The sequence below is a fragment of the Chiloscyllium plagiosum genome, chromosome 12, assembly GCF_004010195.1.
Source record: "Chiloscyllium plagiosum isolate BGI_BamShark_2017 chromosome 12, ASM401019v2, whole genome shotgun sequence".
NCBI lineage: Eukaryota > Metazoa > Chordata > Chondrichthyes > Orectolobiformes > Hemiscylliidae > Chiloscyllium > Chiloscyllium plagiosum.
Window position 1 is genome coordinate 55,245,279 of NC_057721.1, and position 26,434 is coordinate 55,271,712.

At 38.0% G+C, this 26,434-nt stretch overlaps 1 protein-coding gene across 2 annotated transcripts in view; it reads right to left on the reverse strand.

Annotated features, from left to right (window-relative positions):
• Positions 1-10,061: 10,061 nt before the first annotated feature.
• cep97 (centrosomal protein 97) overlaps positions 10,062-26,434 on the reverse strand; it is a 54,475-nt gene continuing 38,102 nt past the window's right edge. For both annotated transcript variants that reach the window (XM_043701110.1, XM_043701109.1), the window contains exons 9-11: positions 20,386-21,169; positions 16,215-16,290; positions 10,062-14,286 (exon numbers count right to left, since the gene is read on the reverse strand). In XM_043701110.1, coding sequence (XP_043557045.1) covers positions 13,579-14,286; positions 16,215-16,290; positions 20,386-21,169 — 1,568 coding nt within the window. In that variant the 3' untranslated portion in view covers positions 10,062-13,578. The remainder of the gene's footprint in view (positions 14,287-16,214; positions 16,291-20,385; positions 21,170-26,434) is intronic.

Below are 26,434 nucleotides of genomic sequence, written 5' to 3' on the forward strand. Positions count from 1 at the left end.
ACCTGAAATTTTGATCAGAGTAATTCCATAATCGGCATGTACACAGGTTCCTTGCAAACTAAAGGTGGATGGAGGGCTGTCAAAACTGGATGGTCAGTCTTCCAGCTGCAGGGGAGCACAAACTGCTGTAGTAAATAATTGCAAGGCATGATCTCAGGCACTTGTTAATTTTTTAAAGAAGAAAATCAAGAATAAAAGCAGCCAGGCCTTGACCAACAGCTGCAGCTTATAGGTGCGATCCTATCCAGGCAAGAAGCGAGGTTCTACAGACCTGAAGCACTGACATACAGTGCTTCTGGGTAACCACTTCCAGGCAGTTGATCTGTACTCCCCGACTCCTGCAGACGGGAGGCCAAGTAGAAATTGGCTAATTTTGGGAAAAACCATCTGGAAGCTTTTAGCCTGATAATTTTCAGGCCCTATCTTTCTCTGTTCCTAATGTCAACAGGGTGTGAAAAGTCAGTTTCTGGATCCTTTTGACATCTTCTCCAGTGCATCCACATCCTTTTAATAATGAGACCACCAAAATGGGCCCAAAGTTCTATACATATTTAACATTCCTTCTCAATGTTCAGTTTTTGAGGCTTATTAATCTGTGTCATTACTTGGGTATTTGTGTGTGGATCAAAGTGTATAAGATTTAGAATGTTATTGACAAGGTAGATGTCAAAGGAGTGGGTAAATCCGGGACAAGCGGGCACTGTTTTAAAATTAGCGATGATGTGGAGGTGCAGGTGTTGGCCTGGGGTGTACAAAGTTAAAAATCACACAACATTAGGTTATAGTCCAACAGGTTTATTTGGAAGTACCAGCTTTCAGAGCAATCTGGTATTGTGTGATATTTAACTTAAAATTAGTTTTCACATTTTTAGAACAGAAATGAGAATTGTTTTCTCTCAGATCTCTGTGACTGTCTCAGAAAGCAGTCATGATTTGGAGACACCGGTGTTGGACTGGAGTATACAAAGTTAAAAATCACACAACACCAGGTTCTCGTCCAACAGGTTTATTTGAAAGCACAAGCTTTCGGACCACTGCTCCTTCATCAGGTGATTGTGGAGAATAAGATTGTAAGACACTGAATTTATAGCAAAAGTTTACAGTGTGATGTAACTGAAATTATATATTGAAAAAGACCTGGATTGTTTGTTAAGTTTCTATTCTGAAAGATGAGAAACTTAACAAACAATCCAGGTCTTTTACACAGGCCTATATGATCCTTTGTTTAGAGTCTTCAGCATGTTATTTTTAGATACACTGGAATTTCCTACTACAGCTTGCATGACAGCTTTTAACTCTCTATAGATCTCTGTCTGGTCACTCCCTGCAGATATGTATCAGACGATAGTAGAGCGATTGCCAGTTTGTGGAAATTTCTGCAACAAACCACCAACCGGGCAGTGAATCCCAGCTATCCACCAACCTTTGGGTGAAAATGTGTTTCCTCATATCTCCTCTAATCCTTCTACCAGTCACTTTAAATCTGTGCAGCCAGTTAAGGTAAAAAGTTTATCCTATCTATGCTCCTTATAATTTTTCACATCTGAATAAAATCAGCTCTCAGCCTCTCTATTTTAAGGCAAACAAACTTAGCCTATTTCAATCATTCTCATTCCTGCAATTTGACCCCAGCAACATTATTCTAAATCTGCTCTGCACACTCACCACAGCAATTATGTTTTTCCTGTAATGTGGTGACCAAAACTGTGTAAAATATTCCAGCTGTGGCCTTAACAGGTCATGACTATTAAAATTCTCAAAGAAGGAATGAACAGGACAAAATCATCTGTCGTCAGTGTAGGCACCAGAAAAGGCATTGGCTGAAACAACCCTGTCAAACCTGTGAAGTCTTCCTTACCAACATATGCGGCTAATCCAAAATTGGGAGAGCTCTCTCACAGACTAGTCAAGCAACAGCCTGACATAGTCATACTCGCTGAATTGTACTTACAGACAAAGTCCCAGCAGAGGTGGTGGCATTATGGAGTACAATCAGAAGATAGTTGTTCAAAGTTTGTGAGAAGATTTGTAGCTCGGGTGCTCGTTGCTGTGGTTCTGTTCGCCAAGCTGGAAGTTTTTGTTGCAAACGTTTCGTCCCCTGTCTAGGTGACATCCTCAGTGCTTGGGAGCCTCCTGTGAAGCGCTTCTGTGGTGTTTCCTCCGGCATTTATAGTGGCCTGTCCACCACGGCGAACAGAACCACAGCTAAATGTATTGTATACAGCAAATCACTTCATTGTACCTTTTTAAATTCTGTTGCTCTCTCATGCCATTTACATAACGGCCACTTGATACCTTCAAGATTATTGTCTGGCTTAGGAATGTCGTGCAGTTTTCTTTTCTTCTACAGAAGCTCTGACTTGAATGTTTCTTAAGACTTTGACAGAACTTCCTAACTTCAGAAAAAATGAATTATTTTTCCTAGAAGCATGGCACTCATCCACAAACTCCATCAACAAACACATCGACCTGGACCCAATATACTGGCCACTACAGTGGACAGCTGAAACTGACAACCGGAAGCGGCAGGGTCAGGCCACTATAAATGCTGGAGGAAACACCACAGAAGCGCTTCACAGGAGGCTCCCAAGCACTGAGGATGTCACCTAGACAGGGGACGAAACATTTGCAACAACAACTTCCAGCTCGGCGAACAGAACCACAGCAGAAGATAGTTGTTCTGGGACTCCTCAAAATTCACTCTGGACCCCATGCAGTTTCATGATATCAGAACAAACATGGTCATAGCAATCAGCTTACGTAGCAATAAACTGCTTACTAACTCTCAGTTTGAGTTTTGCCAGGACTGCTCATCTCCTGACCATATTACTGCCTTGGTTCAAACATGGACAAAAGAGTTGAATTCTAGAGGGGAGTTAAGTGACTACCTTGACGTCAAAAGCTGCTTATAATCAAGGGTGGCATCAAAGAGACCCAGCAAAATTAAGTCAATAGGAGTCAGGTGAAAACACTCCACTGGTTGGAATTATACCTAGCACAGAGGAAGATGGTTGTGTTTTTTGGAGGCTAGTCAACTTCATGTCAGGACATCTCTGCAGGAATTCCTCAAGGTAATGTCCTAGGCACATCAATCTTCAGCTGCTCAACAAGAGTCTTCCCTTTATCACAAGGTCTGAAGTGGGGATAATCACTGTTGATTGCACAATGTTCATCACTCTTCGCTCATCAGATATTGAAGTAGTCTGTATCCAAATGCAGCAAAACAAGTTGTTGTCAAGGTTTGAAATGACAAGTGATAAGTAATATTCATACCACACAACTGCCAAGCAATGCTCATCTCCATCAAGGGCGAACCTAACCAATGCCATTTGACATTCAAAGGCATTACCATCACTGATTCTAACCCCTCTATCAACATTCTGAGATTTCCATTTTCCAGAAAATGAACTGGACTTGCCTTGAAAATACATTGGCTATAAGAGGTCAGAGGGTAGTAATGCTGTTCTGAGTTACACACCTCCTGAGTCCCCAACTCCTCTCCATAAATCAGAACTGTGATAGAATACATACCCCTTGACTAGATGAGCATGGTTGAAAACATTGAAGCTTCATAACATTCAGGATAAAGCAACATGTTTGATCGCCATCACATCCACAAACATCTATTATCTTCACCACCGATCCTCAGTAGCAATAATGTCCATCATCTGCAAGGACCACTGTAGAAATTCCAAAATGCTGAAAGGCCTCTGAGCCAGCATCTTTCAACCCACGATCACTACCATCTAGAAGGACAAAGACAGCAGATTCATGGGAGCATCACCATCCACAAGTTCAACTGCAAAACACTCATCATCTTACTTTAAAATATACTGCCATTCTTTCACTGTCACTGGGTCAAAATCCTGAATCTCACTCCTTATTGTGGTGTACCTACACCAAATGGATTGCAACGGTTAAAGCAACTGTGAAATGTTGCATATGCCACCAGTCACAGATAGTAGTGCAGTGGTGACATCCATTGCCCATGATAAGGCAGTGTGGCATCTCGAGTTCAGCACCAGATCATCATTCAACATTTCACAAGGGCATCCAACTGTAACCTTGGAGAAATGCAACCTCTTTGAACAGCATTTAGTTCAATGACCTCTGCCTGTGTACTCACTGAGGTGGGTAATTGACATTCTGAAAACTCAAACAAGGATGTTGCTGGGCCCTCGGATAACCCCTGAACAACAGCAATATAATGGCATTCAAAGCTGAGGGAGAAGGCAGCAATCATGTCTCCAGATTACGGTTTCCACACTCACAGGACATCATAACAATCTGTTCAAAGTGAACCATAACAAAGTTTTTCATTCAATTTCAGCCATGCACAAACATATTTACTAAACACTTTAGACCAATTGCTATATTTGTCAAAACGTTATTTCAAACATTTTGTTAAGATCAACTTTGAAAATAGTGTTTAAAATGGAACAGGAAGTAGCCATTCAGCCTATCTAATCTGCCAGCCAGAAGGAAAAGAAACAAACCAAAACTAGGCACCTGTTCTAGGCACCAGTTTATCTTCAGGTGCAGATCCAGTTACAGTTTCAATTAGTTGAAGGTTGGTGCCTCAACTAGTGACAGGGTTAAACATAAACATTGCAAAATAATATTTAAGTGGCATGCTGCTCACTGTGAATAAACTCAAGGCCACAAAACAGTTGGTTCAACCAAACATAGGGAGGTATGCAGATCGCCACACTATAGGAGCAGACTCATCTGCAAGATAGCAAAGGAATGATATTGGTAATGATTACAGCCACACAAAGAGGTTGCTTAGAAAGAAGTCATATAAATAAGGGAGATTGGACAAGGGAGGATGATTGATAGTGACTCCAGCCACAGAAATCTTTTATGTTAGTTGAATAACTATTAAAAATTCTAAATGCACATGAACAATGCTATCTTACAGACGGTACAGATCTTAAAATGTTTGACAATAACTGATATTTTCACTGCTCATGCACATTCCCTAAAGTTTCAGACCATTTAAAGAACTTCTAACCTTTTTAAACTCACATTCACAATCTATCCCTCATAATTAGGTCTGTCTAAACTCCTTTTAGATGACAAATGAAAAGACAGTAATAAAAAATTAATCCACTGACATTAATTCCTTCAGGACATCAAGCCAAATATTACGCTTTATATATATTTAAATGGCAGGTGATGTTACGCAATTTGCCAAGTTGGAGAATTTAAGCCAGTATTTCCTAACTGATGAGAAACTTGGACCTTTAGAGGAACAGAAAGATTAACAGCTCCATGTACGGTAACCTCTGAAAGCTAGTGGACTGGTATAATTGTGAAGCTAATAGAATGATGGCTTCCATCAAAAAGGTTGAAATAAATAGCAGTGGAATCATAGAACCACAAAAAGTTATAGCACAGAAGAACGCCACTCTACATATCATGTCTGCACTAGCTACATATTCTCATCCCACTTTCTAGCACCTGATCCAAAACCTTGTGGGTTACAGAGCTATACATAAAAATCCACATTCCTTTAAATGAATTGAGAGATTCTCAGCATTAAATTTGGGTGAAAAAGCTTTGTCTCGAGTCCATTCTAACCCTTTTACCAATCACCTTAAATCTGTGCTCACCCGTCCTTCCACTAGGAAATCGAGGAAATCCAAGCTCTTCATTGTTTTGCACACCACAATTAAGTCACCTTAACCTCCCTCTATTCAAAGGAAAACAAACTTAGCCGGTCCAATATTGATCATATCTACAATTATTGATTTACATTCTTGTAAATCTCCCCTGCATGCGCCATAAAGCAATTCTGGTCACTCATTACATGGAAGGCAGAACTGTGCATAAAACCCAAGCTGTGGCCTAACCAGTGTCTTAAATAGTTCCAGCATTACATTGCTGCTCTTGTATTCAAAGCTTCATCAATTGAAGGGAAGAATTCCACATGCCTTCTTTACCACCTTATCTATTTATCTTTCCACCTTCAGGAATCTCTGCTGTTATCTTCGCCCTTCCCAAATACATAACTACATACTTCTCGGAATTGAATTCCAATTGCCACATATCTGTTCACTCAACCAAATGATTAAAAACTTCCAATGTTAATAGTCATTCTCTTCAATATTAACTACCCCCAATTTATGTAGCCTGCAAATTTCCCAATCAGATCTGTCACATTTAAGAATAAATCATTTATACCCTATGTTATAGACTAGGCCAAACCATTCAAAACATTCTTAAGCTATCAGCCCAGATGATAACTTTGCAATTTCTTTCAGTAAGTGTACAGTGAAAATTACCTGGAGTAAATTAGCTAGGTCAACTACCAGGTTTAAAACAGACAAAATTTATTCACAAAATTACACAATGAAATTCAAACAACAGAATAAAAAACCCCTACAAAATTCAGTCTATCCAAACTAGACTTAATTATGCTGTTCTGAATATACACAACAGTCCCAATAAGCAAACCCCTTTAAACATAGTAAAAATAAAACAAAGGCTGACAGGTTAGTTAGAAGGGCAGAAGGAGAGAGAGTTTAGCAGCCTTTTCCACACAGCTCCACAGCTGAACTCCCTAACTAGTTCTGGACTGAACTGTGCAGCTAGAGAGCTGGCCACGCCCTCTTGACTTATACAGGTTACTTCTAAAAACATAAAAGCTTTGCCCTGAAGACTTATCTGTTTACATATAGGCAAAAAGGCCTTTTATCTCTGTACCAAACCCAGCCGTTTGAGAGCCTGGCCTGTTTGTGTTCAATCTGAAAAAAACCAAGGACACATTATACTTGGGAAAAGGAACAGCTTTTAGAAAAAAAGGACCACCTTTGAGACACATAAAAGGTATGAGACCCAAAACTAAGCCATGTAGAACACTACTGGAAATTGCTTTCCACTTGCAAGTACATCCATCAACCACTACCTTCACTATTGTCATTGAGTCTATCTTGAATCCAACTCAACACATTATTTTGTAATCATTGGGCTTTAATTTTTTTCAACAGTTTGCCATTTGGGATGTTGTCAAATGCCTTACTAAAATTCATGTGGAGAACATCCACTGCACTGCCAGTTCTCCTTGTTACTGCCTCAAAAACCAAGCTAATAAGACAACCTTCCCTTAACATGCTGACTATCCCCAAATAACAGGTGCATCTCCAAGTAACGGTTAATCCTCACGCTCAGTATCTGTTCTTGTAATTTGCCCACCACCAAGGTCAGACTGAGCAGCTTATAATTATTTGGCCTATCCCCTGTACTCTTTATGAATAATTACGTTGGGAAATCTCCAATCCTCTAGTACCTTGCCTGTATCTTAATCATCACCTTGTTTCTAATGGCCTGGTAAAATATCTTTGGACATTCCTTAATTTCATTGACCAATATTTATTCACGTCCTCTCTGCCTTCTGAATTTCATTTTCCACTTCAGCCCTATATATTTCACAAATCTCTAAAAGTTTCCTGAAGTATTACTATTTTTTCCAGATTGTCATTTACTGTCTTCATTTGCTTTATCTTACTCCATAAGCTTCTGAGTTAGAAATGAACATATAATGAGCAAATGAGCAAATTTCTGAGTCAAAAATACGCAGCAATAATAGCAGAGGACTTCAATTATCCAAATATCAACAAAGTGTGAAAGGCACAGAAGGCACAAATTGAACTGCATTTAAGAATACTATTTTTGCCACCATTTGACAAACCAAACAAGAGAGGAAACAATTCTAGGTTTAGATTTCAAGAAATGAAGCAACAATTCTCAATTTAGCTGAACCACCCTTTTTTCTTTGAGAAGAACATGTTGACACTATGCCTGTAGAATCTCACTTCTGGAAGGTTTCCACGGATTTGTCTTTGATTCAAGTAGCTGTAATCACTTTTCCCAGAACAGCCCTCAGCTTTGTAAAGTTTGCCTTCCCCCAGTTTAGAATTTTCACTCCTGTTCTCTCCTTTCCTTTTCCATAATGATGATAAATGTAACTGTATTATGATCACTCACTCCCAAATTGTCAACCGTAGTTATTTCATCAATCTGCCCAGATTCATTTACTAAGTCAAAACCTAGAATTGCACCCTCTCCTGTTGGGCATCACACATACTGGGATTAAAACGTTTTCTTAAATGTTGTGCTGTCTGTACCATTCAAATTGCTTGTATCCTAGTTGATATTTGCATAGTTGAAGTCCTCAACTATTATTGCCCTCTCATTTTTGTACTCCAACTTGACGAAATATTTGCTCCTCATTTTCTTTCCATTATTTTGAGTCTATCATGTATATTTTGCAAACGTGGCTGTTTTTTTTTTGTTTGACCTTAACTCAAAATAGCCTCATTTGATTCTTCCTATCCCAACTATGGGCCTCACCTCAACCCCAGTAATTTGCACCCAACATTGGACTCAACATCAGGGAAGCTTGAAAAACAAACATCTTAATATTGCTTACAGCCATTCAGGTGAAGAGAATCCCTCTTTCAAATGCACTCATTTGGACCCATATTTCCCTCTTCCATTTGCCTTTCAAGGTACGTGCATGCTAAACTCTGTGTGGTTGCTCAATCTCCCCATGTCTATTTGGGTTTCCTCCCACAGTCCAAACATATGCAAGTTAGGTAGACTGGCTATGCTAAATTGCCCACAGTGTCTAGGGATGTGCAGGCTGGGTGGGTTAGCCATTAGAAATATAGGGTTACAAGGCTAGGGTGGGTCTGGTTGGGATGCTCTTCAGAACGCCACTGTAGACACGATGGGCATGAGAGCCTGCTTCCACACTATAGGGATATGATGATTCTTTGGTTTGTGTATTCCCCAGAGTAGCAACGTGACCTCAGAAACACATTGGACTGTGTTTAATCTTCAACTAAGTGCATGGAATAATTTCCAAATGATAGCTCATGCAATCTTTTTCGAAAGAAAAGGGGAACGTCTGGATAAACACAGACCTTCTATTTCCAGGGAAATCATGAGAATTGTGCAGAATTGAACGGTGTAGAATGAGGCATTGCTCTGACAAGGTGTAGTTGAAGTAAACAACATAGATCCATTTAAGAATCTGCCTCCAAATCCTTTTAGGTAATAAATTCCATATCATAACTCACTACTGAAAAAGAAAGCTGAACTCATCACCTCAGTGGCTCTCTTGAAAGTTTACAGAAGTCTGTCAGTTTTGGGTAATCTATTATATCTAGTTTCTCTGATTTTCTCACATATCTGTCAACTAAAGCAAATCTTCTTCCCATTCTCTTCTGTACTTGACAGCTTTCCTATAATGGGTATAGCTTTGAGTTCAAGTTTATGGCACCAGTGAGCAAAACTATTATTTTTTGGTCCATGTTAAGCAAATACATTGCACCCAAAGGCAACATAAATGCAGTAACATTTTCTTTACATGCATGCAAGTGTCATGCATTTATATCTCAAGGAAGATATCGGAGGTGGTTCAGATTGAGTTCAAACAGCATATTTTAAACCTTAAATATCTTTAATGAAGTCTCCTTACAGTATCATGTTAATCATCTATGTTCCATTTTAATACTTTGATGATTTTAGCTCTCGTCTTGTGTACAAGTTATTTTTTCCTTTCTTTCATTGTTTTATTTAAAGTGCTATTCATAAGAAATAATAAATGGGGTCTACACTTGAAATATTTAACTTAATTGGTCTCAATACCATTTGTTTTTGTTTCAGGTTTCCAGTAGCTTAAATTTACCACTTTTCTTCTAGCAGTTAGAGACTCAGCTGTTTCCTATCGGTGCCAGCTTCCCAGTTGAAACACTGTATTTATGCACAGCTCAGGAAAAAGGTCAGGTAAATTTCATCACCACTCCAATGCAATTAAATGAGGCTGAGACACTGCAGCTGACTATTTAACTGAAAGTTAAAGTCTCCAGTACAATGCTGTTTTCTATTCCAATGGATAGAATTAAAATATTTCACGCTCCCACCATAATTCTTTAAATTCTTAACACTTCCATTTGTTGTGTAAATGTAGGAAATATTCCGATCACAAAATAGGTGAAAATTAAATAAAAGAGAAATGACAAATGACAAACTTTCTCAAAATTTTACTCAGATGCTTGAAACTCATTTTATTAAGTTTTAAACTGGTATACAAAAAAGTACGAAAATATTCAAATAAATATAACATAAACAAACTAGGCCACAATCTTGCCATTCAAATATAGAAATAATAGTTTACACCTTCATACAAAATAATTTTCTTGATCCGTACTTAATTGGGACAAGCTTTTGGGTGAAAGCGTGTGCACCCTGTTCAGGTTAAATAGCACCCAAATTTCGTAGGCTGTATTGTAATTGCTCAAGGTTAAATTGTGCCACAATTCAGATCAAGAATAGTTTTTTTTTTAAGTCTACTTTGTTGCATTCGACTCTAGAGAGAGTGCTCAAACTAATCCCTTCAACATAATTAACTTCCATCAAGCTATAATTTGGACTTTGGTCTCAATGTTGAGCTCATGTCGTGAATGGACTGACTTATCAGCTTGCATGCTAAATTTGTCAATCTATTGGGAAATTAAGAACAAAGTAAAACAATGAAAAAGGAGGATTGGATCCAAAACATTCTCTCTCTCCACAGATGCTGCCAAACCAGCTGAACTTTTACCAGCAATTTCTGGTTTTGTTTCGGATTTTCAACATCTGCAGATTTTTGGCCCAGATTCCACTCACTTAATATCAAGTTGTTTCTCCCTTGATTATTAAATTTAAATGCCAAAAGGGAGGATCCTAAAATTTATGAAAGTTGATATTTTGAGTAGAGACCTATCATCACAAAGTCAATTTCTAAAACAGTAACTCATTTATGTTTTTCAGCTGATGGAACTCACATTTTAATTTCAATTTGCTGCAACTGTTAATTTCCCCCTATCTTATCTCTATAAAATAACAAACAACTTCAGATAACTCATGGGAAAGATTGCTTAGAGGAGGTAATAAAAGGTGTATATATGACAGATATGCACAGACTAAACTTAAAGATCTAATCTGAGACCGGGGTACAAGGTACTTCTGTAAACTGTTTGTGAACCTTAATTGCTTGTTTAGCTGTTTTAAAACATTAGATTATGGACTGTTTCAAATAAAATAGATAGCTGACTGTATAAAGTAAACCTTATGTACAAATGAAGATTAATATCGCTGCTCAGTTTCATAAATCAGTTAAATAAACCACAAAATAAATTTGTTTTAAAAACCCAATATGTCTAAAAAAGTTTATTACTATACAGATAACTTAAATTTGAATAATAAATAACTGCATTTCAAGTTCTCACCCCAATAAAACAGTATAAACATAGAAAAATTAAAAGTCAGTAGTGTTTAAGCTAAATTTGAAAAAGGCAGAAAGAAGGTAAAAATTACTTTAATTTTGCAAAAAGATTGTTTTGCAGAGACACTAACCTTTTTGGAATTGAATTATCATAATCTTTGTCTTCATTGGATGGTGCAGAGAATTTTAACTCCAGTATGCACAAATGTATGAATTTTAACTCCAGTATGCTTTTGCTCCAAGAATAAACAAATTTGACCCAGATTTTAAAACCCTACAGGTTAAACCAATGAAAATAATACCACAAAAATGTCTACATGGAAGACTGGGAATTCTCAGTGACTTAACAGTTTGCTCATCTCACTTCCTAACTCTTTTCTTCTCCCCCCCCCCTTATGATTAACAATCTTCACATATGACACAGACAATTATGGCTCATAGATTTTAAATTCGCATTTCTGATGGGATATACATCCGTGAACCAAAACTAACAAAGGTCGAAAAGAACTTTGCAACATTTGGAAAAAGTGTAAAAATTGCCAGTAAAAATAGATGCGTCTAGGTTACACTAAAGTAAAATAGTCACTTAATTCTTTAGATACTATTTTCTTTCTTTATACTACCATTGTAAAATGCAATTTATTTGAAAATTGCAATATTTGTGAGTAAGATCTACGTGCATATTTTAGTGGTTAGTTATTATTTGCCATAAATGTCAATAGAAACTACTTGAATGTATCAAAGATATATGTATCATGCATTTTATCAATAATCCTAATATTATGAGCATTTAAATATTCATTACAGAAAATGAAACGATAAATCACTCAAATAAGGAATCTAACTTTTTTCAGTGTTAGTAGTGTTTTCTTCAGTTTTAATCTCTATGTACAAGTTCAATTGCAAATAGCTCTCAGATCAGTAGCTTGTTTCATGCCACATGTCTAATGTGTAATGAAGCTCAACAGGATTTGCTCCAAACCCCATAGTTACACAAAACAAGACCTAATAGTAAAGGCAAAACCAGTCTGCTTTGTTTTTTATTTCTGCTATAATTTCACAAAAGTAATTCTCCAGTAAATTGATTGCTCCACCTCATCACAGATAGCAGAGCAAAATGCAGGATATATTTTCCAGGCTTTGACAAGTCAAAGTTAATTTTCTAAGTGATGCTAGGTAACAACAGTTTGGTAAATTACTTGACATCACAATCCAGGCTGGGTTTATCTTCACCGATGCTCACAGACACAAGAAGAATTATGGAATAATGATCAGGGGCAATAAGCTGGTTAAAGTACTGTCCCATTACAGCTTTTTCTATGAATGGAGACCAAATGGTTTGCATCTCAGAACTATATTTGCAATTTAACCTCATCAATTTTTGGTTTGAAGTTCCAATAAATCTTGCTCTTTCCCAAGGAATGACAAATAAATTATTCCACAATAGTAAAACAATGCACACTCGTAACTGCTTATGGTTTCATGTGTTTTTCTAAAAAAAAACTCCATAATACATACTAAAATATAATATTTCTGCTTTTGATTAACTGTTTTCTGTTGTCCATCAACTGTTCATTAATTAGAATCCTTGGGACATAAAAACTGTTTACTAACATAGGATAATTTAGAATGGACAGAAATTATGGTTGCTGAAATCTGTCAAAACTATAATAATCTATTCCTTTCTTAGAGGAGTAGTGCTAAATCAGTCCAACAAGAGCAACACCTCACACATAGAAATAACTTATTGCAATGAAGAATATTTTTCCACAAATAAAGGCTACAAACAGAAGCAAATTGGCAAACTAATGACATTCTAGATTGCTGCTACATATGTTTTACTAGTGTGGTGTGTGAAATCACCACGATGATACAGGAATGCAATAATCTTGGTTGTGCTATCATGCTGAGAGGAGATGTCAAGGGATGTGTGGATTTTGAACCAGGAATTGTGAATGGCTCAGTACATCAACAGAAGAGAAGAGAGGAAATCTTTTTTCAGAACAGTAAAAGCCATTCAAAAATGTTAAGATTGTAGATATTGGGGCTGCAAATCATTGTTAGCTGGAATGTTGACAAGAAAAAAACTAAATAATTAAATATTAGTGTTCCATTTAAATCATATCCTAACAAAGTTTCTGAAAATTGGTATTTTATATAATTATCACGATAACATTTCATTTTCAAATGTAGCATTTTCAGCATATGGAATATTTCAATGCCTTCAAATATTGCTTTCACATAAGTATGCATCTTGTCAGAAAATGATTTTATTAGCACTGTTCCTAACTGACTGCAGTTACTTAGTTATTGGCATCTACACAATGCTTCAAAATTGGCTCGTGACTTTTTCCTTGCACATCTACACAGTCCACAATGTCAATTTCAATGACACCCTCTTGTGCCTGACAGAAAACCTCTGGAAACTTGGTATTAGAATCTCCAGACATTTGCACTGAAGCACCACAGAGGGAATCATGAACATTGTTCATAGTACTGCATTCTGTTCTCCTGCTAAAATTTGGTTCATCTTCTTCAGCATCTAGTTGCCTTAATGAATTAAGATACTGCTGTATAAGACTGCTGTCCTGTTCGCTGTTATCGGAATTTTCTTTACTGCTGGGTGTGAGACTGGAATCTAGGGTGTCTGGCTCCTGAAGCTCTTCAGTCAAACACTCACTGTCTTTTGTAACAACACAGGGGACTTCTACAACTGTGTTCGTGCTCCCTGCTGAAGAACTCCGATGAGAATTCAGGGAATCTTGGAGACAATTACGGGTGATGTCTGATGACTGAAAGCCAGAATCGGGAAACTCTTGCAATGAACAACCCAAGTGAGTATCTTGTCCAGAGTTTGGACTCAGGTGGTTATTCAAGAGGTGAGACTGTGGCATGCATTGAGATGAGTGGATAAACATATGTTGAGGGGAAATTGATTCTTTAGTGTCAGGCTGCAATACTCCATTCTGCTTCTGCGTCATGCATATTTGCCATTCTTGTAGGCTCCGAACCTGCATCAAAGATGAAAAGAACAATAGAATGGAAACATGCCATCTAAATGATATTTTCATAATCCATAAGATTAAATGCATATACATATGTTTTGCACATTTAATATTAATTTCCAATCACTTACTTATTGGGCTGAATGCTAATACTCAAGAATGAGTGGGTTGGTTTGGGTCAGATGTCAAAATTTTAAACCCATCTCCAACCTGTGGGATTACCCATTTGATGGGAAAGCCTGTAATTAGTTTTGTGCAATTTCCCCTCAACCACTATGGGCTGGTGAGTATTCAGAAAGATGATTATTTGGTTTCCTGATTGTAACATGGCAACCATTTGAATTAAATAAGGAGCAAAGGGTAAATAGGAAGCTAATTGCAGTGGGGTTGGATCAGCCTATCATTTCTGTTTGGCAGCTCTGAACACAGAGTATTCATGTTAAAGGGGAAACAAAAAAGTTCTCTTCAAGTGGAATAGTTTTCTATTTGGAGTCTTTAAACAGATCCTGGTATTGGTGCAGGCCTCTGGGAATAGAGCAGAGACAGTGTTATCGGGTTTATTAAAGTTATAAAGAGCAGCATGTTGAAAACAGGAAAGACTACTGAGTATGGATTGGATAGGACCATTGCTGTTGTATCAATATTGCCAATCAGACCAATTATAAAAGGATCGAAGAAGAGAGGTTTCAGACATTGCACCATCAGGACTGTTGTGACCTGAGTGAGAAAGTGTTTACAGATCTCCATCTCCCCAATCGTAACCATGTCTGGTGACTTTAGATGGAGTTAGATAATGGTGAACGTCATGCTAGGGCCAAAATGATTATGTGGGAAGTGGAAGATTATACATTAATGTGGCCGACCTTCGATTCAAAATGGGCCAGATAAGTGGCCACAGAGACATAAATACATAGTGGCCTTTGGAAATTTTAAAAAGGCCTTGTAATGTACCAGTTAAACTTCAAGGGTGTAGAGCATGGGAGTTAACATTCAAGTATTTTGTTTTCAGAGCATGTGGTACAATTCAGACCCCATTTTAAAATTTTTGTATTGCTATTGTAAAGTCTTACATCTACATTTACAGTGAAAACTTCCCAAGTTAATTTGTCAGACAGTAATTATATTCTATTAATAGTGGGTGACGCACAACAGTAAATGAGTAAAAGACAAACTCTGAAAAAAAACCAAACGGTGAGTTTAAAGTGTGTTTTTTTCCAGTCGTAAAATTGATCAACAGGTGAAGGGGCTCAAGAACGTCAACTATTTAGTTGCTGTGTTGCTGAAGTGACATTCAATAGAAAGTGAAAATAGTCTTTCATAAGCTGTGGATAACTAGCCTGGTCAGCTCTCCTTTGTTACATTGTAACTTTGGAGACAGCACCTAGGAATACATGGTGCCAGTGTTTTGGGATAGATTTCAACAGTGGCAAGCGTGAAATTCCACAAGGAATGCTGTATATATACACATCAGTTCAAGGAGAATACTCCCAATCACTATAACATAGTTTGGTACTTTGCAGAATCATGATAGACTGTCTTGAGTTGCAAATTTCACCGGACACCTCTTGGCAGCTATCTTAAGAGTTTATCACGGTCTGTTTTTGAATAAATAATGGGAGATCCAGATGCTTCCACTACGACACAAACCATGTTTTAAGGTACGTATGCTTTTTACTGGGCATGACAGTTCTATTTTAAGGTAACTATCTCAAGCTTCTGCATTATCCAAGTGCTTCTTCAAGGAAATATTAATAGTGTATCAGTCTAAATGTTTCCTTTTTTGATACTCTTTGATTATTGGAAATATGAATATATGCAATATGCCCTTCATTAACAATATTTAATTTTAAAAGACATAGTTATGTGTTGGGAATAAATTCATTTATTTTTGGGATAAGCAATCTCATTGAGCCACAAGCATCAAGAAAAATTACCTGGTTCCATAAAAACTTTATAGCTTCTTCCTGCACCATCCTCTGCATACGTTCTTCTTCATATTCTTTCCTCCATCTACAAAGGTCCAAGCATAGATAAACAAAATTGAAACATTTTTGGAAAGCACGCATTCGAGAAGTAGGGAGTATAACGGAGAGTATGCAGGTCGTTTAGGACATATTGATGAGGGAGAGAGCGAAGGGAAGTTAGAAAAATACTTTTTCTCACTTCCCCTTCAGCAATGTTTTCCTTTAAAGATTCTGACACTTTTAAGAGATTCGGGGCCCCTTCAAAACCGATAACAGCGATATTGCCAATGAAATAAGAAATGCTGAACATACTGAACAATTCCTTTTCCTCTACTAAATATTAATGCAAACTTCACAACATGGCACACCCAGTGAAATTCATAATATATGAAACACCAAACTTAATAAAATTAATGTAAGCAAAATAATACATCAAGAAAATAATGCATTAAGAACTATCAAATTCCTAATACCAGAGGTTTTCATTCCAGGATTTGAAATTAGGTGAGCATATTGCATATGTCCTAACTACAGGCCATAAGACTGTAATTTGAAACGTGACATTGTAGACAGGTTACAGACCTGGTTAGAAAATTGCACGTTGGGACAGAGAACAGCAACAAAGACCAACTACTTCAAGTGACAAGATGTATTTTGCAGTGTTTAGCAGTGCTCTGCAAGGATCTATTTCGGATTGCAATAATTGACCAAACGTTTTAATGACCTACATGATGGGAGTAAAAAGTGACATACCCAAATTTACGAAGACTTAAAAATCATCAGAATCAGTGTAAGCAGATTAAATGCAAGCATAAGTGTATACAGGTATTAATTAAGTGACTGTGCAAATAAGAGCAGGAATAGGGCACTCAGCTTCTTGAGCCTCCTCTTCCATTCAATGAGATCATGATTGAACTGATAATCCTCAGTGCCACTTTCCTGCCTTATCCCCATGATCTTTGATGCTTAGCAACTAAAAATCTGCCTACCTCAGCTTTGAATATTCTTAACAATCTAGCCTTAACACCTCTCCAAGGTAAAGAATTCCACAGATTCAGTACACTCAGAGAAGAAATTCTTCATCTGTATTAATGGGTGACTCCTTACTCGGATTATATCCTCTGGCCTTAGACTCTCCCACAAGGGCAAACAATCCCTCTGCATCCAATAGGTAGCTCCCTCAGAATCTTATATATTTTAATAAGGTCTTCTATTATTCTTCACATGTCCAAGAAAATCCCTCTATACACAGAATGTATGTAATAAAATGTCTCTGGACTGTCCCTAATGCCAATAATATCTTACCTTAGATATGGGGAAAGTTCTGAAGAAGAATCACCAGACTTGAAAATGTTAACTTTGCTTTCTTCCCGTAGATGCTGCTGTGTTTCATTAGCAATTTCTGTTTTTTGTACAAGGGGAACAAAACTATTCTAGCTGTGGTCTAATTAGCACCTGGTGCAGTTTCAGCAAGAGTCCCCTACTGTAACACTCTATTCCTTTGAAAGAGACCAGCTGTCGATTTGTTTTCCCTATTACCCATGTAACACATATGCTAGCTTTTTGTAATCCATGCATAAATAATCCAAAGCCCACTGTACAGAGTCTCTCTATTGAAATAATATTCAACTCTGCTGTTCTTCCTACCATTTCTTAATATTATATTTCATCTACCAAGTTTTTGCCCACTCACTTAACTGCTTTATGACCCTCTGTAGACTCTATTGTTCTCACCATTTGCGTACCCATTTATTCTTTGTTACCTACAAACCTGGTGAAAGTCTTCCAAAGTGAACTTGATTTGGGATCCATCTGTTACATTGGAAAATTGCAAATTACTGTACTTTTCAAGACAGATGAAATAGTGCACCATTTCATGAAATTGGTGCACTCATAATGCACCAATTATCCAATATCAATTGTTGGAAAATTACTAGATGCTGGGCTAGATTTCTGCAAACCTTGACGTGACTCGTACAGACTTAAGAGATATTTGATAATGCTCTTCATAAAAAAACTGTTAATTAAATTTGAAACGTGACATTGCAGACAGGTTACAGACCTGGTTAGAAAATTGCACGTTGGGACAGAGAACAGCAACAAAGACCAACTACTTCAAGTGACAAGATGTATTTTGCAGTGTTTAGCAGTGCTCTGCAAGGATCTATTTCGGATTGCAATAATTGATCAAACGTTTTAGTGACCTACATGATGGGAGTAAAAAGTGACATACCCAAATTTACGAAGACTCAAAAATCATCAGAATCAGTGTAAGCAGATTAAATGCAAGCATAAGTGTATACAAGTATTAATTAAGTGACTGTGCAAATAGATTTCAGTGTAAGCAAATGCAAGTTCATTCACTTAGACTCTGACTATCCACTGCATCCATGCCTCTCATAATTTGATATACTTCTATCAGATTGTCCCTCAACCTCTGACACTTGAGTGAAAATAATCCAAGTTTGTCAAAAATTTCCTTAAAGCTAATATAGTCCAATCCAGACAACATAGTGGTGATTCACGTTGCACTCTCTCCAAAGCCTCCACATCTTTTTTGTAGTGTGGCCATTAGGACTGAACACAATACGTCAAATGTGTCCTAACTAATACCTTTATACAGCGACCACAAGACTTGGCGACTTTCATACTGATGAAGGCAAGTATGCTATATGCTTTTTTAACCATTTTATTCACTTATGTTATCACTTTCAGGGAACTATGGACTCGCACCCAAAGATTCCCCTCATTATCAATGCTCCTAAGGGTCCTGCCATTTATTATATATTTTTCTCTTGCATTTGACCTCCCAAAATGCATCACCTCATATTTGTCTGGATTACACTCCATCTATCATTTCACTACCCAACTTTCCAACTAATCTATACAAATCCTGCTGTATCCTTTGATAACCTTCCTCACTTTCCAAAACACCATTAATTTTCATGCTGTCTGCAAACTTACTAATCAGATATCTTATATTTTTATCCAAATCATTTATATGTATTACAAACAAGAGAGGTCCCAGTAATGATCCTAACAGAACACCACTGGTCTCAGACTTCCAATCAGAAAAACACCCCTCCACAAGTACCCGCTATCTATGATTAAGTCAATTTTGTATCTAACTTGCCAACTCAACATTGATCATCAAATACTAGGTGGCATCGGTTTAAGGCGAGGGCAGGAAAATGAAGGAAATGCATGAGGCAAGTTGTTTTTTAAAAACACAAAGGGTGGTAGATGCCTGGAATGTGCTGTATTGTTGTATGTTCTAGGATTTCCCAAAGAATGAAAAGTGAGGAACAACGAAGAACCAAAATGACTTTGGGATCCAGGTACATCTCATTTAAATATCACAAAAAGACACAGAAAATGATCCAAAAGGTTTATGCAACATTAACCACTACTTATTGAGGACAGAAATGCAGGAGAAGAAGTCATGCTACAGCAACACAAAGCTCTGGTTAGTCCAGTGCTCATGTCCTATGAACTATTCTGGGGACTAAACCTTAGAAAAGGTATGTTACTGTCAAAAGGACTACAATGTGGACTTACCAAAATGATAATGTGTACTCCAAGGGTTAAATTACAAAGGAGGATTACACAAACTAAGTCTCTGAAAATTAAAAGGCAAAAGGGTGATGTGACCAGAGTTCTAAAGTTAATAGTGCAATAGACAGGGTAGGGCTCTATTTTTACATAGAGCCTTAGAATGTATATTCAAGAATGTGGTGCTGGAAAAGCACAGCAGGTCAGGCAGCATCCAAGGAGCAGGAGAATCAACATTTCGGGCAAAAGCCCTTTATCAGGAATTCCGAATGAAGCGCTTTTGCCCGTAACGTTGATCTTCCTGCGCCTCAGATGGTGCCTGATCTCCAGCATCTGCAGTCCTCACTTTTGCCTCAGAGTTTACCTTAGGGCAACTAAGCCTCAGAGGCACTGTCTAGAACTTTGAGTCAGACCTTTCAACAATGAAGTTAGGAAATAGATCTACACCTACAGTGATAGAACTCTCATCTACAAATAGCAATTCATGCTAAGTCAATTCTTAGGTTTAAATCTGAGATTGATTAATTAAGATATATTTAATCAGAGTTCTCAAAAAGAGAAATGAACCCCTCCCTCTCAAGTATTTCACCTGATTACTTCCTCAGTCAAGTACTGTACATGTTCCTGCATCCTACGCAGCCGGATTTCACAACGTACTTCCTTCCCCTTCTTATTGCAATTCCTGATGTAGAATCCTCGCCAGAGTGCTTGAATCTTTATGGCTGCTGTATTAATTTTATTTAGAAGTTCTGGATTTGGCTCAATTGTTACAGATGAACCAGATTTATCTGGCTTTGAGTCTTCTCCCACCATCTTCTGGTCAACTTCCATTTGTGGCTGTTTGGGGAATCTGTTATCCAGCAAACTGTGCTCTTTTGTTAATGCAGCCAACTCTAGGCATTTGTTTACATTTGAACTAATATTTACACATGATTTGATTGTATTGGATACATGGAACAATTTGCTGTCATTCCCTTCTTTACTTTTATCGATGGCTTTTTCCATCCATCCTCCATAGTTTTCTGTTCTTCTTGCAGCCCTCTGATATTTTTGATCATCGCTATCCTTATGCATATCGCCAGTTTCCAAATGCAATGATGACATAACATCAGTCTCTACAGCCAGGATATGTCCCGGAAGCCTTAGATCGCTGGAAGGTGAAAGAGGAGACATTGCATTGGTTACAGGCATAAATGTAGACTCTGAAGAAAGAAGACTGCAATTAAGTTTGTCTTCATCAGTCTGAATATCCTCCAAGAAGAGCTCACTATGACAAGTCCCTGCAGTCTGTCCTGATGAGAACTGCTCAACTGTCTGACATTGGTCTCCATGGCCAGTTGGTCCAATCCATGTGTTAATTTGAATTACGGGTTCTACAATATAACAAAAAAAAAGAATTTTAGCTTTGTAGCATGAAAGCAGAATTATTTTTGTGCTTGTGCACAGCAATGCTGTAAAATCTCATATTCCTTGACATCAACTCGGTTAACCAGCTCAAGGGAAGCAGTCATGTTTGGTTTCTGTTAATAGGAAGTAGTGGAGGTCACAGCTGCCAGCATGCTATAACTGCCATAGTCTTCACTACAGTCGCCATCTCAATGTTAGATATGATTTAGCATATCTTGGGTAGTTTCACGGCCAACGATCATTCTTGGTGATACTGATAGCTTGTGGGAAAAGATGCCCACTTGATATCTTTGACAGAAGCTAAACCCATTCTTGATGAACAGTAAAAGGTTTATGCATATTACTTAATAGTTACATCACTTCAAAGATACACTATTTTCTCTTAATCTAACAGTAAATTCATGTTACTATTTTAGCTCCATGCTGATAACATGCTTTCGAAAAAGTTCCACTTAAGAGATTAGTAGGTAGAGCTAAGCAGGAGATTGGGGCTATGGGATTGAGAACTCGTTGCTGACAGAAAACAAAGGAGGAATAAACAGGTCTTTTTCAAAATGGCTTGTACGGACTAGTAGGGTACACAGGAATCATATGAGTTATACAGCATGGAAATAGATCCTTCAGCCCAACCAGTCCATGCCGACTAAGTTTCCAAATTAAACTAGTCCAACGGGCTGTGTTTGCCCCATATCCCTCCAAACCTTTCCAATTCACGTACTTATCCAAATGTCTTTTAAACTTTATAACTGTGTCCACATCCACCACTTCCTCAGGAAGTTCATTCCACACATGAACCTCTTTGCATAATTTAAGTTGCCGCTCATATCGTTTTTAAATCTTCCTCCTCTCACCTGAAATATATGCCCCCTTAGTCTTGAACTTAGGGAAAAGAACTTTGCTGTTCACCTGATCTATAAACCTTCATGATTTTATAAACTTCTTTAATATCCCCCTCAACCTCCTACACTCCAGTGAAAAAAAAGTCCTAGCTTATCTAGCCTCTCCTTATAACTCAAATCCTTCATTCTCAGCAACATCTTTGTAAATCGTTTCTGAATCCTCTGCAGTTTAATAATATCATTTCTAAAACAGGATGACCAGAACTGCGCACGGTACTCTGAAAGAGGCCTCATCAACGTCCTGTAAAACCTCAAAATGATGTCCGAACTCTTACACTGAACTATCTGAGTAATGAAAGGAAGCATGCTAAACACCTTATTAACCACCCTGTCTACCAGTGACACAAATTTCAAAGAATTAGGTACCTCAATCCATAGATCTGTTCTCCAAAATCACCCAAGGCCAACCATTAATTGTATAAGCCCTGCTTTATTAAAATGCAATATCTCGCTTTTATTCAAATTAAATTCAGTTTGCCACTCCTCAGCCCATTGACCCAATTGATCAAGATCTCTTTGTAATGTTAGATGATCTTCTTCACTGTCTACTATAATACCAATTTTGGTGTCATCCGCAAAACTTACTACCCATCATTGGACAAGCATATGGACGTACTTGGAATAGTGTAGGTTAGATGGGCTTCAGATTGTTATGATAGGTCGGCGCAACATCGAGGGCCGAAGGGCCTGTACTGCGCTGTAATGTTCTATGTTCTACCCATGTCTCCTTTATCATTATGCAAATCATTTATATAAATGACAAACAAAAGTCGACCTAGTACCAATCTCTTTAGAACACTGCTGGTCACAGGCCTCCAGTCCAAAAAACAACACCCTCTGTCTTCAAACATAAAGACAATTTTGTATCCAATTAGCAAGCTTACTCTGAATTCCATGAGATCTAACTTTACTAATCAGTCCATCTTGCAAAACCTTTAAAACAAACGTGCCTCAGACTGTCAGTTCCATTGTGATCAGTAACCTCTCCCTGTCTGTTCTTCCTCTTAGTCTTACTGACCTTAGTCTCAAACTCCTCCTTGGTCACTTTACTTGCTGACATACTGGCTCCCACTCCCTTGTCACATTACTTTAAACTCTCCCAAATGACAGTAACAAACCTCTTAGCCAGGATATTAGTCCCCCTCCAGTTAGGTGCAATCTGTCATTTTTGTACAGGTTCCACCTGCCCCAGAAGACATCCCAATGACCCACATACCTAAAGCTATCCCTCCTACACTAGCTCTTTAGCCATATATTTAATTGTACTATCTTCCTATTCCAAGCCTCACTGGCATATAGCACAGGAAGTAATCCTGAAATTACAATCCTAGGGGTCCTGCTTGCCAACTTCCTACTTAACTCCCTGTGCAGACCTCATCTCTCTTTCTGCCTGTGTCATTGGTATGCAGATGGACCACAACCTCTGGCTGCTCACCGCCTCCTTTCAGAATATCCTGTTCCTTCAGAATTTCCAATCCAACAACTGATGCTTTGGGAATAGCAGAGTTATCAGTGTGGGAGTGGGAAGAGACACTATGGCAAGTAATAGTTTGGCTATTATAAACAAAAGTGGAACTATGTGAGCGCAACTAGCCCAACTAGCCACATGATTGTGGAAGGCATTTGAGGAATATAGAGAAATCATCAGTGTCAATGCTGTGGGCAGACCAAGGAGGACATAAAGGATAGTTTGCTTTGGGCAAATAAGGTGTCATTTATGGCTTTGTTCACAACTGTTTTCAGTATAATGACAGGAACATGGTCAGAAATCCAATTGGATTCAAATATGGAATCTTGGGATACATGGGCATCGATTTGGGTGTCAACACCATATTCAAGGGCTAGGGAGAAGAAAGGGAAGCTGGAGACAGAGTGATAACTTGCAGAGCTGATGGAGGATTAAGGGTTAGTTATTGAGAAACAATGGTTACAGATTTGAAAAGAGAGACAGAACATAACCTGGGGAGAAAGAACCATTAATACTAGGATCAGGATTAGACGTTTGTTGGCAAGTAGTTTAATGAAAATATGGCTAACGAAGGTCCGATAAACAAAGTGAACTCAGGAGAGGGAATGAGGAGACAAAGAAACAATAAAAAAAATGTAAATTCAGGGCAAGGGGAAATTTAAGTGATTGGCTCAAATCCAGAGCAGCTGCAAATGTGCACATGACTAGATTCAGGGAAAATACAAAGTACATAGATGGGTGGTTACAAAGCAGAATCCAATAGTAAATGGGAAACAAATTGGAGACATTAGGTGAATATCCAGAGTTAAAGTCAGATGTCTAAGGGTAAAATAATATTTATAAACATCAGCAGGAATGCACTCATGACCATCCAAATTTTTAATGGATACAATGACTGAAGTCCAGAGGCATTTGAGGGTAGAGTATCAAAGGACATACTGGTAGAGATAATTTTGGTGTGAATGAAGTTTCAGTAAGTGTACAGAATTGGCTGAAGGTCAAAAAATACAGTGGTAGTGTTTAGGTACACTCTAAATTCCAGGAGCAGAAGTTTACTACAACTCAGGTACTGAGTTTCTGGTCAGGCACATAATGAAGCTGAAATGCATAAGAGAAGGCAGAAATCTCTCAGTCACAGTTGTGGGAGAAGAGTTGCAAATTAATAAACTCTTATAGTTTAGTCCAATGTAGTTCAAGTGCACAAGTATGCCATTGATATCCAGACAAGTCTAGGAGTTTGAATTAAATTTTGGAAAAGATTCAGATCTTTAAAGAGATGACAAGGGGAGGGGATTAGTATTTAAAATTAATACACGTCATCTAAACTGGCAATTAACTTGAATCTCAGGTTAAAATGCTTTCAATATTAGAGCCTGGAGAACTTAAAATAGTTCAAAGAAAAGATGAAAAAGAGCAAAGGATGGTAGGAAATAGCCAAAGAGAGCTGTACATCGAGGAGCTCTCTTCGGAACTGATTGTCTAGGTGTCATTTTGAAATAAGTTTTTGCTATTTTGCTTTGCCTCTTCATTGTCCTTATTCTTAACTCATTACCATATATGAGAGATTTGCTCCGACCTATATCATCAATTTAAATGATCTCTCACTGCTCCAATTACGGTCTTCCCAAGGCATTGACCCAACCTTTCCAATCAACACATCTCCCTGATTAGAAATTTGAAATTCTCTGTCATATGCAATCTTTCAAGAATTGATGCTACTAATCTGATTTATTCGAACATGCCCTGTTTCAGACATGGGGAAAGCACAAGAATAGGAATGGATCATCTAACCCGCACAAGCCTGTTTCATTGTTCGATTGGATTATGGCAATTCATAACTGCATATATTTAATGCTTTGCTCAATTCTAATGCTGTTGCTAATGAGTGCTAGCTCGCTATGCTCTTCTACTCCAGGTTTATTATTTTCTGATATATAGATTTTGTTTCTATTTTCCCTATGAAAATATATTAAAGTCATAGAGATGTACAGCACGGAAATAGACCCTTTGGTCCAATTTGTCCGTGCCAACCAGATATTCTAATCTCATTCTAGTCCCACTTGCCAGCTTTCAACTCATACCCCACGAAACCCATCTTATTCGTATACCTATCCAGATGCCTTTTAAATGTTGTAATTGTACCAGCCTCCACCACTTCCTTTGGCAGCTCATTCCAGACATACAATACCCTCTCCATGAAAAAGTTGCCCCTTGGGTCTCTTTTAAATCTTTCTCCCCTCACCTTAAACCTTTGCCCTCTAGTTCTGGACTCCCCCACCCCAAGGAAAATACTTTGTCTATTTACCCTATTCATGCCCCTCACGATTTTATAAACCTCCGTCCCCCCTCAGCCTCCGACGGTCTAGGGAAAACAGACCCAGTGTATTCAGCCTCTCCCTATAGTTCAAACCCTCCAATCCTGCCAACATCCTTGTAAATCTTTTCTGAACGCTTTCAAGTTTCACAACATCCTTCCTATACCAGCGAGACCAGAATTGCAGACAATATTCCACAAGTGGCCTAACCAATGTCCTGTACAGCCACAATATGACCTCACAATTCTTATACTCAATGCTCAGACCAATAAAGAAAAGCATACCAAACGGGTTCTTCACTATCCTATTGCCTGCGACTCTACTTTCAACGAACTATGAACCTGCATTCCAAGGTCTCTTTGTTCAACAATATTTCCCAGAAACTTACCATTAAACGTACAAGACCTGCCCTGATTTGTCTTTCCAAAATGCAGCTTCTCACATTTATTTGTTAAGGCTCATTACAAAACGTGGATGTAAGTGGCAAGTGTTTTATCTCGTATTACATAGCATTTTTGTTTCATTCCCTCTTCCTACTTTGGTATCATC